The sequence below is a fragment of the Crocodylus siamensis genome, chromosome 5 (genome assembly GCF_052110815.1).
Source record: "Crocodylus siamensis isolate JL-2025a chromosome 5, ASM5211081v1, whole genome shotgun sequence".
Lineage (NCBI taxonomy): Eukaryota > Metazoa > Chordata > Crocodylia > Crocodylidae > Crocodylus > Crocodylus siamensis.
The window spans coordinates 138,424,702-138,444,431 of NC_143399.1; the positions used below are offsets into that span (position 1 = coordinate 138,424,702).

General features: G+C 43.1%; 1 protein-coding gene across 1 annotated transcript in view; it reads left to right on the forward strand.

Annotated features, from left to right (window-relative positions):
* GADL1 (GAD like acidic amino acid decarboxylase 1) overlaps window positions 1-19,730 on the forward strand; it is a 128,546-nt gene that overhangs the window by 73,967 nt on the left and 34,849 nt on the right. Inside the window, exon 14 of the mRNA XM_090046464.1 lies at window positions 1,531-1,620. Within this exon, the coding sequence (XP_089902590.1) occupies window positions 1,531-1,620 (90 nt within the window). The remainder of the gene's footprint in view (window positions 1-1,530; window positions 1,621-19,730) is intronic.

Below are 19,730 nucleotides of genomic sequence, written 5' to 3' on the forward strand. Positions count from 1 at the left end.
CCCTGTGAGTCAAGGGAAACTGAGGCAATAGTAGCACTTGATGAGGGTTCCTTATCCTTCCTGCCCACTTCTACCACTTGCTCTGAAAGGGATCTCATAATTAAAGATCCATCTTAACCTTTAGAGCTTCTACTTATGAGGAAATGGCTGTATTTTTTGGGCCTGGGTTTGCATGCATATATGGCCAGTTTCTAGGGATGGGGCCTGAGACATATAGAGATAAACTTCATTTTGTTCTGTGCCCGCAAAGGGCAACTTTGCTCATCTCTTCCTGCTGATAACAACATTCTTGTTTGTGTTTGAAATATATTCAATACATTCTTTGAAGTGAGGCAGACATGATATAAAGAGCTCCCACTATTCTTTCATGAAAAGATTTGTCTTAGTTGGAAGTCTGCACTTGGTTGAGAGGAGGCTGTGGACTATAATAATAGAAGCGTTCACACTGGGGCAAATTGATAGTGTGATCTAGTTTTCAGACTCCCTTTTCACTTTTTGTTCATTCTTATTCAACTGGTGCTAATGAAAGTTGTGTGTAAAAGGTGTGTTGTTATTTACTGCTCAATTAAAGCAATGAATTACAGACATGATAAGTAAAGGTTTGGGAAACGGAGTGTTTAAGTCAGAGTGAGCAGGATTAAGATATGTGAAATGCTTCTGAAATGCTTTAATTTTCTTCTGAATTGGCAGAGGCCTTAAAAGTATGAACTTCCATTTTTACCTGTGAATGACCATTCTTATAGTCTGGAGTCTTGCACTCAACTTGGGCTTCACTGGAAACTTTTCAGAATTAATCTTAGAAAGACAAACTGTCTTTGTTTGTGCCAGATCTCTTTACAGAAGTTTGGAGGAGGTAGATGCAAGCTATACCTCATGTAACCTGCTGAGACTTTTTGAATGTAGAAATAGAAATTCTGGCTTCATGTCCATTGTTATACACTGACTACTAGCTGGGTAAAAGATTTTGTATGGAGGGATTAAAAAGAAGAGGTCAAACTCATCTTTTTAAGAAAAATTCGATTTTGATGCAATATTCCTTTTCTTTTCCTTTCATTTAATTTCTCTATGTTTTTTTTAAATAATAAAAATGTAAAACTAAAGAAAAAATTAAACATGAAATTTCTCATTTTCAAATCCTGGAAAAAAATGTTTTGATTTTTCTTTATTTTACCTTCCCCTAACTCTTGTTTCTCTATCAGAGAAGAGAAAATATAATTGCTAAAGAGGAAAAAACAAAACAAAAAAGATTTCCTTTATCATCTTTCCTTCTTTTCAGTGGGGCTTTGGAAAGAGTAAACAAATTGGAGTTTACTCCAGGGAGTGAATCTGGAAAGCAGTGTATTTTATTTTTCTTTTTTAAAAGGAAACACAAAGCCATTTGGTGTGATGATAATTATTCTCAGATGACCTCAATCCCAAATGTTCTGAGTGGTTCTTTTTTACAAAAAGAAAATAGATTTTTTTGACCAGCTCAGAGTATTTTTTTCTCTTGTTTCAAATGTTAAGCAATCTGTTTTTTTCCTTACACAGCCAGAGTATGCAAATATATGCTTTTGGTACATTCCACCAAGCTTAAGAGACATGGAGGAAGGAGCTGAGTTCTGGGAGAAACTTCATCACGTGAGTTGTACATGTACAGTTTATATGTAGCTTACTGATTTATGAATTTATCTAGTGCTAGGAAAAAAGGGAAATAGATCCTGAATGTACCTGCCATTAAACCATCAATACAATGTTGTTTTAATCTTTAGATAGATGTTAGTAGGATTTTTAAGTTTATTATTCTTTCTATTTAGACAGGGCTAATTAAGTTTCTTTCTTCCTTCTTAAATGTAATAGATGCAAACATTATACAAGTATTTAGCTTACTATCAAAGCTGTTAGCAGATGGCAGAGCTGAGAAAAGATGAACAGTATTGTCTGCATTTCTTGTCTAGACAGCATATTCATTACCTATTTCAGACACTTAACATTGTCCTTGGGACTTGTCTTGCATTATCAGTGGATAATGTAAGCGAAGAAGTGCTTAAGAATACATTTCTGATGTTAAGCAACCCATCAAGGAATTAGCAATTGAATGGGAGAAATGTAATGGTTAGCTTCTTGCTAACATTTTGTAGCTCTGAGATGTTAGTAATTTTATAGAAAAGCATATGTCCTTTCATCAAGATGTGAATTAACTAAAGAGGGACTTGTGGTTAAGATTAATTAGGAACACAGTATAAACTGTGATATTTGTGTATTACTGGATATGTAACTGCAAAGAAGTGAGGCAACCTGATTGTTTGTCGCTCTGTGGAGGCTTGGTTGTGTTTTTCTTTACATTTTTACATCTGCTAACTAGACAATTGAAATTTGAACTCTAGTGTTCTTATCTAAATCCCAAAGAAGTAGTTTTAGAGCCCATCTCTTCCCGGCGTTACTCGCTTCATAGGAAGATCTTCTTTGAATTAAAGCACAGTGCTGTTGCATTTGAGCAGAGATTCTCAGGTAGTATAAGTCAGCACTGCTTCATCCAGTACAGCAGAACTCCACAATGACTGAGGTTCTAGCTCAGAGCTCCTATCTCCAGGAGTTTATAGACTATATGCAATATACTATGGCATCAAGCAGGGAGAGGTGAGGTTGAAAGATGCGGGGTGGCAGGGAAGGGATTTCCATATGCCATGTTTTCACAAGGCATCATGTGCGTTGGTGTCAAATCATGAACTTCATAAGAAACTTCTATTCTCTTTTAAAAACAACTGTACAGTAGCTTCTCAAGGTAATAGTACTTGTGCTGAGACAATGCACAGAAGGAGCAAGGCCAACTTACTCTGCAAGAGGCTTTGTACATGCAACAAAATTGGCCTTTTAAGTGGCTTAAATGCCTTTTTTCACCACTATAATGGCATTGCTTGCACACTTGGTGGCATATTCCACTTCAATGGTGATGCTGTTTCCACGCTCGATGGCATATTCTGCTTTAAATGACTTTGTAACATAGCAAGATAAAACTCCTCCAAGGTGTTTAGTTTGCTACCTAACAAAGTGCAACAGTGTACAAGGCACTGGAAGCTGCCGTGTTTGGGGAAGCTCGGGCTTGGTGGGCTTCCAGAGCCCCATGCGCTGTGCCTGCTGCCTTTTCCCGCTGTCAGCACACCCAGCTTCCCTCCTGCTGTCTTGTCACTCTGCCCCAGGGGAAAGCCAGCCATTCCCAGGTGGTGGGACGGCAGCAGGGATGGTGCAGGGGTCCTGGAGCTTACCTGTCTCTCCCATGGCAAGGGCTGGGGAATTTGCAAGCTGCTTCCAGATTGCACAGTCCCTGAGCTGTGGGGGATCCTGGTGCTTTCCTCCATGGCAGCAACAGCCACCAGGCGGCACCCTCCCACTGGCACCTGGCCCCGGCAGTCCTTGGGGGCACTGCAGCCATGGAGGGAAGCACTGGGCCCCGTGAAGCTCAGGGGCTGTGCGACCCAGAGGCAGCCAATGCAAGCGGGCTCAACTGAAAAAGGAGGAAAAAAAAATAGTGGTGAGGAATCTGATTTTTTTCCTTCTGGAGCCTGCCTGCCTGAGCTGCATGGGGGGCCTGGTGCTTCCCTCTGTGGCTGCGGTGGGGCCAGTGCTTCCCTCTGCTGCGGGAGAGGCAAGTAAGTTCTAAGGATTGGGCCCCCACCTTTGTGTACATGCCTCAGGGGGTTAGTTCGGTTTAGTCCTCACTAAATTGAAACGGCGCATTTTTAAACCATTCAATTAAACCATTCACCATTTCAATTTAAGGAGAACTAAACCAAATTAAACCCTCATTGTGTGTACAAGCACTCCAGCTGGAGTCAGGCTGGAACACTGAAAAGGTATAAAGGGATAGGGATAGAACACAATGAGCAACATTTAGCACATGAAAAGCCCTGAGGTATGAGGATGCCTTCTTGTGTCCAGGTCTCCTTGATGTCCCCACTGGAACACTGCAGCTCCACCTCAGGGCTGTGATGTAATTGGCACAATTTAACCTGTTCCATTAGCTTTTATTTTTATAAATGCAGTGAAATACTTGTGAGGTTGACATGGGATCCTAATGGAATTTGAGGGAGGAAAAGGAACTGATAAAAGACCCTGATGGAAGGCTGTTCCTTGCCACCTGAACCAAAAACCAGCACCGTAAAAACCTTTTCTGTTCCAAGTATGAAGTATGTTTCTTTGACTTTGCCTTTTTTAACATAAATACATAGCAATATGTAGGTTTAAAAATATACTTCCATTAAAAAAACCAAAAATCAGAACACATGCCACTGCATGTATTTCTCCCCAGGCAAGGAGAGGATGTCAGATGAAACAACTGACACATTACTAGAAGATACTTAGGTACTCCATTGATAAGCCCAAGCTTATAGAAAATAAGTGTTTTTTCCCTTCACCTTCCCACTACTCCAAGGGATAAATCTGGGCAGAAGATGCAACAATGTGTGAGAAGGGGGGAAAAAGAGGTTAAAAATTTGGGGTTCACACTTTAATTTATCACCATCTCTCTGAAGTTCCCACACAAATTCACTCTATTGGCAAATGGTTGCCTGGACCCAAGCCATCATTGTTCCGTTGCAAGGCTAAAAAAATGTGGAAAGGGAAAAGGTAGTAAGAAGTGCCTTCCTTACTAAGAAGACTTAAAGGGATGAACAACTGAAGACAGCAATGTGTTGCCATTATTCAGGGTGGGGATGCATATGATCTCATTCTTAACTGCTGGCACTTCCTGAATATCTGCATTATTTCACTACAGTGAACATTAAAAGAAGATAATTTACAATCTGGTTTTTCATACGTTGCTAACACAGGAGTTATTCCATTCATGCAAAGATCAATCGTCTACCTTTCAGTTGACCTGCAAATCTGTGAATGAGTAACGAAGATGTATCTCTGAAATCACATGTGTCGTTCATTGATTTATTAAACTGCATATGCAGCAATAATCTCTGAATACTATTATATCTCCTAAGCTTAGTTTGTGAAGTTAGTGCTTGTGAAAGATGTTAAACTCACAACACTGGGCTGAGACCCCAAGTCTTTCTCAAAATTGGCTACAGAGGTGCAAAGTAACCTTAACCCTTTCCTGCATCCTTGCCTTATTCTAGTCCTCCCAGGCAACTTTATGAAGGGGATGTATCAGGGCTGGTTAAGACGTTAATGTGATATTTCATTATGATTTCATCCCTGCAGTTGCCCTGCATGACTTTTTTCCCTTAAAATATTGTTCCATTTCAAGGGTTTACTGTTTCAGCACAAAAATAGAGTGCAGTTTTTGAAAAATATATATCCACAGTATCCAGAAAGGCATAGAAATGGAGCAAGGGAATGGATTTTCTTTGTCTCCAGAAGAAGATTCAGTAACATCAATGCTAAATCATGCAATAAAAGATTTTAGAGAATAGAAACTCATGGTGCTTGACTAAAAAAAAGGCTAATAATTCTTATTAGCAAGGTGAAATTCAGCCTATTTGGGGAGACTTCAAAAACTTTTAAAACTATTTCTGAGACTATCAGTGAGTACTGAAGGGATCTTAAGGCCCAGCCTTTCAGTGCTAGATGTTGTATACCCATAGTGAGCGTCCATGTCTTGATGAGCCTTGCATTGCTGTAAGTGCTTCTAAATATCCATTGTGCCATCATGGCAATGACATCACTTTGAAACTATTGCAATACTTAACACACACAGCAAACTAAAGATTCAAGCAAAATGTCTCTCTAGGATAAATAAATAAATAAAATAAGAGGAAAGGAAGGATTGCTTTCTTGTGCTTTTGGGTTTTTAGCTTCAATAAACTGGAGCATCCTGGTAAATGGGAAGCTATTGTTACACTCCTCAGGAGCCATAATAACTTTCTAGTAATGTTTGTCAATGCAAAATAAGGGCAATCACTTCTAAACAAGAATTGATGCAACTCATTGGGTGAAGTGACAATCTTGAGTTGTTTTGTTAGTACTGTATATGCCCCCTGGTGGTACTTCTGTTCCTCTGTTTTGTAAACACACACCTATAAATCAAATCTCCACATTTTAAAACAAAGACAACCAATGGAATATAAAGGCTTTCAGAGGTACAGCGAGGAAAAGAAATTGAAAAAGGTGGCACTTCGTACCAGGTGCAGGTAAAGGGACAATGGAAATCTGAAACCTCAGCCCTCTCCAAGTTTTCAGTTGTATCATCTAATAACTACATGCATTTATGGTTATTTGTACTGATTAAAGGGACCAGATCCTGCCCCTGTTCAATTATGTGCATCTAGAAGGGTAGAGAGGTGCAATTTGACTTTATCATCTCAATACCAGATACTGAACTACCATAGCTTGTTCCTGGGCATGCCAACCTTTGAAGCTTTCTGACTTGGGGATCAGGAAGCACTTGTCGAGGGTTCAGCCAGAGCATGGGGCACTGTGACTAGTCCACTAGTTCATGGCTGTGACCAGCCAAGCCCTTGGGAGGCATTATCAGTTGGGGCAGTCATGAGCAGACTATAGTCTGCTCTAAACACTGCTTAGCTTCGGGACAGGAGAAGTAACCATCTTTCTTGTGATCATAGGAAAGTAGGGCTGGAAGGGACCTCATGACGTCATCTAGTCCAGGGTTGTCAAATTCATCGAGCACTGTGGGCTGGGTGGAGGGTGCAGAGCTGTTCTGCAGGCTGAACTGAACCCACAGACCAGCCCAATATGCCAGAGCCAGTGCACAGGGATGGTCTGGTGTGGGCACCTCATGCAGTGCATGTCCTTGATCAGCCCTGCATGTAGCACAAGTCATCCCCAGGTTGGGGTTTGCAGCACATGGGGCATGTGCTGCAGGGCATGGGCCCTGTTCCCTGGCTGCAGTGCATGGGGATGATCTATGGACCCATTCAACCCCAGACCCAGTGTGCAGGACCAGTCCGATATGGGTGCCCCAGACCAGCTCCCTGTGCCGTGTTCAATATCCATGGCACAGGGTCCAGGCCCACACGCAGCACACCACATGCACTGTACCATTTCACAGGCCTGTGCAAAGTGGCTAGTATTCACTTCAGATTCAGCCAATTTGGGGGACAGTGATTCGATTAGGTGATTTGAATCACTGTCCTGAATTGATTCAGAGAGACAGCTGCCGCTGAATCTCCGAATCTCTGAATCACCCAGGACCACCCCCCCACTTACTCTTCCAGCCCGGCAATGGCTGCCCCACCCACCCCAGCTCCTGGCACTTTGAAAAAAAAGCCCCGACTCAGTGGGTGCAGCTGGGCGGGGCGGGGGCAATCCCTGCTGTCCCCCACTGCTCCATGCTGCCTGAGGGGCTCTGCATGAGCCCCCCATCCCCCCCACCCCAGCCCCCCATAGCTTACCTGCCCACCGTGGATCTGGCCCTTTAAGAAACCCCCCCTGAGAAGACCTCTACACTCACCATTCATACCTGGCAGGGGTGGAGCAATCCCTGCTGCCCCCCACTGGCCGGTGCCACATGAGGGGCTCTGCACAAGCCCCCTGAGGCCACTGCAGGAGCCGTTGAGTCCTGGGGTTTTGCTCTCTTTTTTTTTCCTTAAAGGGCTGGAGCGGGGGTGGGTGGAGCAGCCATGGGGGTGGGCTGGGTTGAGCAGGTGGGGGTTGCAGGCCTTGTACAGAGCCCTCGCCGTACAGCATGGGGCAGTGGGGGCAGCGGGGATTGCCCTCCCACCCAGCAGCACCCAGTGAGTCGGGCCTTTTTTTAAAGCACCGGGAGGTGGGGCAGGCGGGGCATCCTGGGGGGGTGGGGAGGGACTGGGTAGGAGTCAGGGGGGCTTTGGGAGCAGGCAGAGGATAGGGGATGGCAGCCCCCCCTACTTACCCTCCTCCAGCCCCCCCCTTACCAGCTCCAAGCCTGGCTCCAGTGGGTGGGGACTACTTGAATCATCAAAGCTCTCCTAATCTTTTCTGAAGATTTGGAGAGCTTTGAATCGATTCAGACCTTTTAATTGGTCCCCTGATTTGATTCAGATTTGGAGATTCAGCCACTGAATTGGGCTGAATCTCCTCCAAATCAAATCACCACCCAAAGCTTCACACAGCCGTAATAGTTATATGCATTCATGTGAGATGAAATGTGACACATAGCAGATGGCCAGAAGCTTGTAACTATTTACCATTAATGGCTATAAACCAAGGTTTGAATTGGTGGTCTCCAATCTATAGCTTGTGTTATCCCTGAGACTCAGTGAAATTGCTTGTGCATCTAGCGGAAATTTGAAATTAAATCGAAGGTTGACAGGGAGAACTAAGTAGGATATGTAACTTGCTTAGTGTTTCTGCCCATGGCCAGTAAAGTTTGAGACCACTGGTTTAAGTGATTTCAATGTCTTTGTGGTGGGTCTCCTATATTTGTATGCAATCTGTATTAAAACATCACATTTCTGACACTTCACTGGGCTCTTACACAAAATTGTTTCAATCAGTCATAATACTAGACTTCTGTCTGAAAGCTTATTTGGATTTTGCCTTTTTATGTTTGCATGCTGTCATTTATGGGCTTGAGGCAAATTTTACAAAAATTACTGTGGCTATATTTAAATAATCAGAATGCAAAACATTCTAGGAGGGTTAGATTTTTTTTCTGTGCTCATATATAGCTTTATAATAAAATCCAAAACTTGGGTAGGTCATTTCCCCTCCTTAATAAGAACTAACTGCATACCCCTTTTCCCTCCTCACGAGAGAGAAAAATACAGCTGTCCACTAAATGAAGGCATGTTTATGAAACAGCCTGTCACTGGCTAGTGTTATGATACATTAATATAATGAGAGGTTCCATATCAAAGCAGAAATGTAAGGTGTTTAAATAGGGTTGCCATGGCAACTTCTGAGTCTTATGATCTTTGTGGTATAAATCAAATACTAATCAAGGGTCTGATCTTGTATTCTTTATGCACCTATTGACTATAGTAAGAGATTTGAATGGGATAGAAAAGCAAGATGTACAATGGTCTGGGATGGACAGTTCCATATCTTCATTACTTATCTTTAAATGCCACAAAATAATGGTGCAATGTTACTACTGCTGCATTAACCATAATAAAGTCTTTATAGTCTTAGTACAGGCAAATAGCTGCTAGGTATCATTAAAAGCTTTTTTTTCATGTGGGATGCAGGATTTGAACTCAGAATTTTGTCTTTTTACTTCAAAAATCTTTTGATACAATCCTTTAGCTTTTCCTCCCTTCTTGAATGCCTTCAAGTTTATTTTAATGAGTTTTGGAGAGCTGGTATTGCAGTCCCTTCCTCACATGGATTTTGCAAGCCCTTGCTCACTTGCATAATCCTTACTTTTGTCATTAGTCATGTTGACTGATGGATCTAGCTCTGTTTGCCAAAGATTCCCATATTTATCCAATTCCCATGAAAATAAAATGGTAAAATTTTTGTTGAAACCCGTGTGTGTGATTACCGTAGTAGCTGTAGTTGTCATAGGTCTGGTGCTGTCCTGTAATAATTCTTGAATGTTGTGTGTTCATGCTGTTATTGAGGTATCTTCTGTGAGGTTTAATGCAGGGGTGTCAAACTCAAATCAATTGGCAGGCCACATTCCTTGCCAGCACCCACAAGGCTAATGCTGCTTCTGCCACTTACCCCTCTTGCTGTCTGCTACTGATTGTCTCTTTCTCTCTTGCTGTTAGCAGCAATTGAAAATAGTATACAGGTTTCTCTTGCCTTATGCTGCACATGCGATCCTGGAAAACAATGTATAACATGAATTTGCATAAAGGGAACCCACTTTACAATGTAACAAATAGGGATACGTTCCAAGACCTCAACTGTACTGACCCCCAGACCCATTTCTACCACTTTTTACAAGACAATTTTGGTACTCGCCAACAGCAGAGAGGGGTAGGAAATAAGCTAATAGGATGCTTAGAAGCCATAATGGAGATGGCAACTACAGAAACCTGCGTCGCAGGCAACTAGTGAGGAGCACAGATTCACACAGGAGACTGTATTTTGGTGCACATCATTCCCACAATGCACTGCACAGAGTAGCTGACTGCAGGCTTCTATAATGCTAGTCATATAAGAGTGGAATTGCCTTGCATATAATGAATTTTTGGTATAAAAAGGGTCATTGCATAAGAGTGAATTTGAACATACAGAACCTGCATAAAGCGAGGGAAACCAGTATTTGGTTGTAAGAAAAGGGGAGTTGTGGGCTGAGAGAATACCTATCTCCTGCCAGCACGTTGGATGCTGACCACTCCGCAGTGTCTCTGGCTGCCAGAGACACAAGCCCTTCAGGTTGGATGACCCACCTCTATGGGCTGGATACTTCCTGCAAGCCATATGTTTGATACCCCCTGGTTTAATGAACCATGAAAAAATATCTGGAAAAAGAGACACGAAGGAAAAGAATGGATCAAGAACAGCCATCTTTTTTTCAAATACTTGAGGGCTGAGAGACAATGCCATGACTGTAACTGCTGAAAAGGTTGGACAAGAACCAGCAAAGGCCTGCAAACATAGGAAATCAAAATTAGCTTGGCAAGTTTTAAAACAGCACAATGCAGAGTAGATATGCACCATTATAGACTTTAAAAAGTTTATAAAAAGCTTAAGAAGGAGCACTTTCTCAAGAAATGGGTGTAGTTGATTCTAAGAGATATGTAGAAAGGAAGGACCTTAAGGTGGTATCTGAAGAAGTTAAGCCTTTATAGCTTACGTTTCTGGAGAAGGTTAGCCTTTATGTAGGATAGATGGGCATATAGACTAGGGGTGGGCAATAATTTGGGCTGGAGGACCACTTAGGGAATTTTGGTGAGCTGTTGCAGGCCAGATCAACACCAGCCTCTCCGCTCCCTCACCCCCACCCCCACCCCCGGCAACAGCTCTCCACACAATGGATCGTGACTGGCCCGACCGGTAGGAGCATGGAGCATATGCCTGTGACCCAGCTCCCACCACCCCTGCTCCAGCTCAGGTGCACACAGGCAGCCCCAGTACAGCATGGCTGTGGATTGACATGGCCTGCCAGCATGCAGTGGCTCTGGCCACCCTGTGCTGCTGGGCCATGCCACTTCTCAGCCATGCTGTACTGGGGCTGCCTGCATGTGCCTATGCTGTGGATAGGGGCCATATCATGGTTGTACACTCTGTCCCTCTCCTTGTCGGTCTGGACAAAATCCATTGTGTGGAGAGCAGATTGAGGCTCTGTGCTGGGATCCAGTCCTGTGCTGTCACCATCCCACAATCCTGATCCCAGTCCTGGCCCTTGCCCCCAGTTCTGTCCACCTGTCCCACTCCAGTTGCTGCACCCCATCCCATCTATCCCATCTGTTCAGCTGAGTGCACCCTGCTCACAGGGGACCTGGGCTGTTTTCCATGGAGACCCTGCCTGCCTGCTGTGCCTGGCACCCCTGGTGGTGAGTGCTGAGAAGATGGGCTGGGGTGCTTGGGCAGTGGGGCTGTGTCCAGCAGCAGTGGCAACACTGGTAATGCCAGCTGGAAGGAGCTGCCGCCGCCGGGTATGCTGGGAAGTGGATTCTAGCCACTGCATTGCCCCAGGCCTGCTGGACACCTAAGAGCGGCAGGACCAGCTGTGCATGCACCATGGCCCAGGTTGTTTCCCATGGCTGGTCTGCTGGGGCTGAGGAACCCACTGCAGGCTGGATAAAATCCCTTGGCAGGTCAGATTTGGCTTCTGGGCCACATTTTGCCCACCCCAATGGATACTAGGTTTTTTAGGTTTATAACCCATCTCCCCTAAAATATTCTATTCATTAAGATAGAATGAACCAGGGCTGCATACAAGCGTTATTTCTATTGAGACAATTGCTGTTCTCCTGGTAGAAATGATAAGTGTTCATTCAAGTTCTTTTGTGAGAAACTGCCCCTCTGGGAGAAGATCTTTCAGCTGTCAGCCTGGAAGATCTCCTCCATGAGAGAGTTTCTCTTGCAAGAGTGAACACTTGTACACTTCCCTCCCAGTCTATTCCAAGTCCCCTCAGGACTCGGAGGAGTGGAGCAGCCTCTGCTCCCTCCACCTTCCCCAGACTGATCCCTGGGGCTGGGGGGAGAGGGCAGTTGCAGCTTGAACTCCTGAACTACTCATGCTCCCAGAACAATTTATAGCAGTGGAGAATTTTCAGAAATGATTACCTGTATGCAGCCTAAGTTATGCTGGTGTATAGCTGTACGTCATGTGTCCTCTCTCTTCCTCTTTGTTTTTAAATTGGTGTAAACTTGTGAGTCTGTGCCCTAAGAGCAGGAGAGCTGCAGAATACTATCTTGGAAGAGGTAATGGCACAAAGACTTAACAGTATATGTACAAAGAGCAGAATGGCAGAGAGGTGCAGCTAGTTCAGTAAGTATGGCAAGAGCTAATATGATAATAACTAAGATACATGTTGGGGTGTGTGTTGTTTTTTTCTGAACAAAATACAGTGCTCTGAAACTCAGTAGTAAGTACAATGCCATTTGATATGACAGCTGAAGATCCTACCTCTTATTTTGTAACCAACCATGAACTGTATACTGGAGTAGATTTATGTTTAGCTAGCAGCATGTAAATTACTATTTTTATGTTTAGCTAGCAGCATGTAAATTACTATTATGGTAAACCATGGAGATCAGAGAGCTGATAAAATGAGAAGGAACAATATAATGGTATAAAGCTTTAACGAAAATTACAGTAGTGTTTTGTAGTGCCTTGCTAGTGAGGCATTTGCACACTTTCCCTTGTAATGCTTTCAGAAGTATTGTATAGCTGTAAACACTAACTCTGTTCTTAGCTGTTAATTAAAAAGACTTAGCAAAGATTTCTTTTAACTGTTGAACTCTCCATTTGAGCTCTAAGAATGCAAAACTCACCCACAGTATTGTTACTCATTACAAAATTTCACTTTTGATCATGACAACAATTTCCAATCATGACAACAATTTCCTTGTAACATGGTATCCCATGGTATAAGTCTTGGGCTTATCATTACCTTTTTTGGCTCTGGTGCCAAAGAGTCCTATGCCAAGGGAACAATGTCAATTATGAGATCTGTTTTCTTGGGAACAACTAGGGCAGGGAAGCAATGCCTCAGGCTGAACAATTAAATCCTTGCCTCTATAAAGCATTAGACCCTAAATCCTGCAGGCATTTAAGCATGTGCTTGACTTGAAACTTATGTGTAAATGAGTGATTCCCAACCAGGGTATCATGAGATCCTTTTAGTGTGGCAGGGCACCATGCAATATTAGCACAGTTAGATGTGGAAACACCTATGCGATTTACAAGATAAATCCTGAAGGTGCCTGTACACGAGTGCGGAGTCTGCTCCGATGCACTGTAAGTACTTGATGCACTTGTTTAATTGAGTCTGCTGGAGTGTGGTGATTACTGTGCTCCAGCAGCCTCCCATGTCTTGTGTATCAGCATCCCTGTGCTTCAAAATGACTCGTTCATTGAACAAGGTTTAGTACAAGCACCCTCACAGCCATTTTGAAGCAAGTATGCTGATATATGAGATGCTGCAGTGCTTTAATCGGAGCAGCTCTCAGAGCCAATATAATTAAAGACCCCCCCCCCCCCTTGGAGCACATGTAACAGTGCCCTGAGATTTCAAATAGGAATCTGTAGTGTTAAAACCTTCTGTCCTTACTGAGTTCTTTGCAACAGAAGAATTTTTCTATTATTTTTTCCATGGTCAAAAAGAGTGAAAGCTAAGAGCTGGCATTTTCTGAGTGAGTCAAATGGGGCGGGGGGCGGAGGGAGCTCTGATTCTAAGGAGGTTAAGAACCACTGATGAAAGTGCTTTTAAGGTTGTGGCCCTGATCTCTATCTCTTCCATCAGCCATATGCCTCTGAGAAATTGTCTTGGAACTGAATGGAGCAGAGAGTACCGAGCATGCTGTTAGTCAGAACAATATGTTTGTATTTCTAATGGTGTTATGTGTGTGTGCATATATATATAGTTTACCAGTGCTAGAAGCTCTTGAATCACTGCAAATGCTTTCTGCACTAGTACACATTTCTATGTAGTAGCCTTGGAACAGGGATCATAAGCGTCTGTGGGAGAGGTTGAGGGCGGTGGTAGAGGATCATGGACCTCTCTTACTAGTAATTCAGATTTATGATTTAGCCTGTTCATAGTCTTTTGATATTGGCTTCAGTGAGCATGGGTTCAAGCTACTCATTGATAATGGATAAAATTCCCTCCTGGCTGAAAAATTGAGGCCTTTCATTTAGGCCTGTTTGGGAAGCTAAAGGAATGACAGCCAATCACTTACTTCCTTTGAGCCCTGGAAGATGTTTCTGCTGGTTCTGGATTGACCAGTACAATAGGGTTGAGTTTAGGCTGAATATAGTCTTGAAAATGCTTCAGGATTGTGCCTTGAAGAGGTTGTGACACAAAACTGCTGAGGCTGAGGGGGCAAGAAAGTGCTGTAACAGTACATGCTAAACTCTGGCTATGCATAATCACATTTTCCTACAGCAAGATTACTGTGATTTTTTTTTTTTTTTTTTAATCAGGTGAAGCGGATTTTAGTCAAGCTGATTTTGTTTGAAATCCTTTTATAAATAAGAGGGCCCAGCATATCCCTGAGTGGGAATAATTTGTGGCAATATGAAATGGAGGAGGAAAAAGAGAAAGTAGTGGTGATGGATGGGGTGGAGAATGTAAAACTGAATTCTTATATTCTTACGTTGTATGGTGGATAGAAACAAGACAAATAGAAACATTTGAGTTGCTGGGTAAGACTGGCAGAAAAATCATGGGGCTGAATCCTTGGCAGGGATGGGGGGAGGAGGAAGAGTGGAGGGTACAGGCTTATGGTGCATAAAAAGGATGAGACTTCTTGAGTTCAGTGTATGTGGCAGGGGAACCATTGCAGAAGGCATGCATAGATTTCATAGACATTAGTGCTGGAAGGGACCTTGGAAGATCATCGAGTCCAGCCCCCTGCCTGAAGGGCAAGAAGTCAGCTGGGGTCATAGGATCCCAGCAAGATAAGCATCCAGTTTGCTCTTGAAGGTGTTCAATGAAGGTGCTTGAACCACACCTCCAAAGGCAGGCTATTCCAGACCTTGGGGGCTCGAACAGTAAAGAAATTCTTCCTTATGTCCAGCCTGAAACGGTCTTGCAGGAGTTTATGACCATTCAACCTCGTCATCCCTTGGGGCGCTCTGGTGAACAAACATCCCCCCAGATCCTGGTGGTCACCCCTGATAAACTTATAGGTGGCCATCAGGTCACCCTTGAGCCTGTGCTTTTCCAGGCTAAAGTGCCCCATGGCTTTCAGCCTGTTGTCGTAAGATCTGTTTTCCTGACCTCTGATCATGTGCGTGGCTCTTCTCTGGACTCTCTCAAGCTTCTCCACATCCTTTTTGAATTGTGGAGCCCAAAACTGGACGCAGTACTCCAGCTGTGGCATAATTTTTATTATGTGCTGTACATCTTGCATGCAGACTTGCTAAAATGTGAAAGGTGAAGCTCATCTAGAATTTCATTTCAGATGTTGGAAAACATGCCTTCACATCAAAGAGCAGTGTTTGCATATATTGAAATTACAAACAAAATTGAAACAAAATTGAAGGACCACAGATTTGAAAGATGCTGGGATTTGTTAGTGAAGTTACTTCCTTGCCCTTCAATTAGTTAGATTTTGTTGACTAGTGAAAGGATTCCTCATGTTTTTCATGGGCATTCTTTTTTAGATATTTTCTGTCTAAACAAAACTATGGAATAATAAGTTGCACTAGTTTCTGAGAGAGCATTTCACCAGGTCAGAGCACAGGTATGTCTGTTTATAGAAAGAGCAAGGCATTGGAAAAAACAAAAGCAATGCCTGTTCCAGAAAAACAAGTTCTCAAAAACCCATGTCTGTTTGCATAAAGAATATGAGAAAGTGGCTGCAGTAGAATTTGCTTATCGTATGTCTAATCTCTCATAATAGTATATCCTCAATGCTTTATGCAGAATTGGAAACAAAGACTATTTAAGCATTTCTGGTTAAGGAAATATACTGGTGGTCCTGATTTGCACTGTTATTGCATTGCTTTCAATAGCTGTGCTGGTATAAAAATGAAGTACTACAGTAGTAAATCAAGACTTAGCCATCTGGATTTATCTGAAGAATGGACAAATAATAACTGGTAGAATCTGCTGGGTATAGAAAGAAAGATGACAGTAACATGCTCTGCATTAGACATTTACATTGATGTTACAAAACCAGAAAGCCAAAAAAAATGAAGTAATATCACTATTAAATCTTCAGTATACACTTGATTTAGGTAATTAATGATCAGTTGTTAATATTTTACGGATGAGAAAACTGAGGTAAAAAAAAAGTAACTTGCTCCATGGTTGGAGTGGCAGTGGAAACATGTGAGTTGCTACTTTCTCTCCCTGTGCTTAGACTACTAAAAGGTGCCTTTGCTTATTTAGAGTACCTGTCACTTCAAAATAGCTTAATAGTAAGCCCTTTTACACTTTGAATAATTTTGCCATTCTGAAGAATGTCACATTCAGGAGACTGTTATCTTTATTGCTACTGAGATGAATTGGCATGAAAAAAATTACATGTTTTGTCAGTGAGATTCTAGGAGGTTTTCAGGAATTGCTCATCATCCTTTTCAAATATATAGTATAAATATAATGACCTTTTTATCAGGCTTATCTAGAATAAAAATTACTATTCTTGGAATGAAAGGAACAGAATCAAGTTAGGAGAAATGGTGACTCAGTGGTGCTAAGTTAACTCATTTTTGGAGTAGGTTGCTAGATAATTGCATCTTTTGCATCTGCCTGTTTATATCTTTTAAATGCAGTCAACATCTCACTACTTAATTTGCGTTGTCAGCTACTTTGGGGAGAGAGAGAAAAACAAACTCCCAGGCAATGGAGGATTTTGTATCTGCAATATGCTTTTTCAAATAGTGGGCTTTTTAAATCATTCCTGGCCCGTGTACAATCAAATATCTTTCCTTTTTGAGGCTTGTGTATTTTTCAAGAGCATGACAACTCATTCTTAATCATGAGTACCTGGATTCCTGACTCCACTGTACTTTTTTGGCCAAACAATATATAGTTTGCTCTGCTTGAAAGCAGCTATCCACTTTCTCATTCCTTCACTCCCTTTTTGAAGTGTTAAATACCAGCTGGTAATCTGATCTTGTACATCTGCCTTAGTATGTGGTTTTTAACAAGAAGCCTGGATTCAATGGTTCTTGACATATAATGGGTTATCTTAGCACTAGCTGTCCCTATTTACTGCTTCTTTAAAAAGCATCATTGTGTTCCTGCATCTCTGTGCGCCTCCTATTATGTAATGCCTTCTCTGTGCCATATGCACATTAATAACCAATGATAGAAGAGAAAAACTGTTTGAGTTACAGACTGAACTCCAAACTACTGCTTTCTTGAAAGTGTCGTAGATCATGTTTAATAGCCTGTGGATCAAAATGAAACCCAATATACATCACTGAGGAACTCAATAATTGAAGCATCCCAGGAATGTCTGAGTCCTGGAATCCTGAACTTTACTCATTAATCAGTGCCTAGATTTTACCTGAATAAAGGTCTTTCCACTTCCTTTTAACAAATTGTGATCCTTTTCTTAATGCAGTGAATTAAAATGGAAACAGCTAGGCTTGTAGAGAGAGTGAAGTTCTTTTTCCTTTTTTTCGGTTTAAGACAGACAACATCCATTTAGGTTTTGGCAGTACAGAAAGCCTCCCACAGGGAAATCATGGCAGTGTTGTGTGTAGGATGCTGTAGAATGGACATACTGGGGCACTGAACATGATCTGTGGTTTAGGCTGGCCCGCCTGTTCCACATTGATATGTGGATTCTTGAGTATATGGCAGAGTTTTACACACAAACCTGTTTAAATGATCAAGAACCAGTTTTAACCTGTAACAGGTCAGTGCACTTAAACTGCTTTCAAAATGGCTGAAACAGTTTTAAGATTAAACCTGGATGGATGTAGTATCAGACTTAACTGATTTTGACCAAACTATTTCATGGCACTTCTGTCGCAGATCCCTTCCTGATTCAAGTTAACTCACAGTCCTCCAGCATCCCAAGATGCTGTACAGCCCTGGGTGGTACTCTCTGCTCCAAAAGAGCAGGGCTAACCTCACCCCCAGCTGTCAGTGCGGGCTTTTCCATCCACCACAGCTGGTAATCTTGCCAATTCCCCTTGTGTCACCTGTGGAGCAATGTGTTTGGGGGGGGGAGGGGGAGGGGTGCAGACATTTTTACTTCCACTCCTTCCTCAGCTGTCCTGCTGGCTGAAGAGGGGGAATGGCTGGGTGATCAGCTTGGCTTTCAGCTTGGGCAATGGGAATAAAGCTTCCCTCCTGCCTGCACTGGGCAAAGCTTGGCTGGGGTCTGGAGCCAGGTAGGGAGGAAGGCAGAAAAAAGTTTTTCCCCCCACTCCCTCCTCAGCTGGCTCACCAGCTAAGGAGGGAGCATGGCTAGGAAACTTACGCAGCTTCTGGCTCTGGGCAAGTGGGAAGTGGGGGTGCGGGAGGAGGAAATTCCCCACTGGGGGCTTCCCTCTTCCTCTTCCTGCCCACACCAGGGAGACTCAGTGCCAAGCTGGGGTGGGGGGGAGGTTCCCTCCCATGCTCAGTCCTCAGCCTGCGTGGGGCTGAGGAGGGGACATGGCTAGAGGGCTCACCTGGCTCCTAGCAGACGGGGGAGAAAGGGAGTTCTCCCCTGTGCCAGGCAGACCCTGGCTGGTGGTGGGGAAGGGTTCCCTCCGTGTCCATTCCTCAGCCTGCCTGGGGCTGAGGATGCAATGCGAGTAGGGGACCTACATGGCTCCTGGCATGGGGGATAAAGGGAGAAATGCCTTACTGGGGGCTTCCCCCCTGCCCCCTTTTCCTGTGCTGGGGAGACCCTGACTGAGGGTCTTGTGTGGGGTTTGGGGTTGCCCCTTACCCCTAGTCCTCAGCCAGTTGGAGGCTGGGAATCACCTGGCATTCAGCTCTCTGCAACCTGGTCTGGCCAACCCCTCCCCCCCAAGCCCCCGTTCTGGTTACTGGTATGGGCCACTGCAGGGGTCTGGCTGCCTTTCTGCCTTGAAGCGTGAACGTCAGTTCACTTGCTTATCAGTTCAATATAGGCAGTTTAGAGAAACCTGCAAAAATTGAACTGATTCAACCTTGGGCTTTTTGACTATCTGTACTTAGCTTATATGGTGCATGAGAATCTAGGCCTCTGTGTCCAGTAATCACAATCCTTAATTTATGTGGGCAACATGGTGATAGGGGCTGTATAGCTATCTAGGAAAGCTAATGATGTTTGCAGATGGGGTGTATATTCCATTTCTCTTTCCAGCTCTCAGTCAGATCCCCCTCATAAAGCTTGCTAGTTCATGGGGGGAACGTGTGTCTGGACCTGGGAAAGAAAAGTGAGAGAATTTCATAGAATTCTATAAAGGGAAGTAGGGCAGAAACAAATGCTGCATTGGAAGTGTTTTAATATAAAGAGAAATTATGAGGGGAGATTAATATGAAATAATAGTTGATGATGTACATTGAAATTTGAGCCATTTTTTGCTCACTGTAACCTTTTTTTCCTTCCAAGAATTATCTGCAAACATACTACAGTATGACTTTTGATCATTTTAGTCCATTGTACACAATTTCCTAAAAGTTCCTTTGTTTCCATATATATATGTATGGCAGCAAAGCCTCTGAATTGTGAATTGTTGGCTGTGATACCTTCTAAATTTTGATTTTTTAATATTTCAAATTGGAGGAGCTTTTGTGGGATTT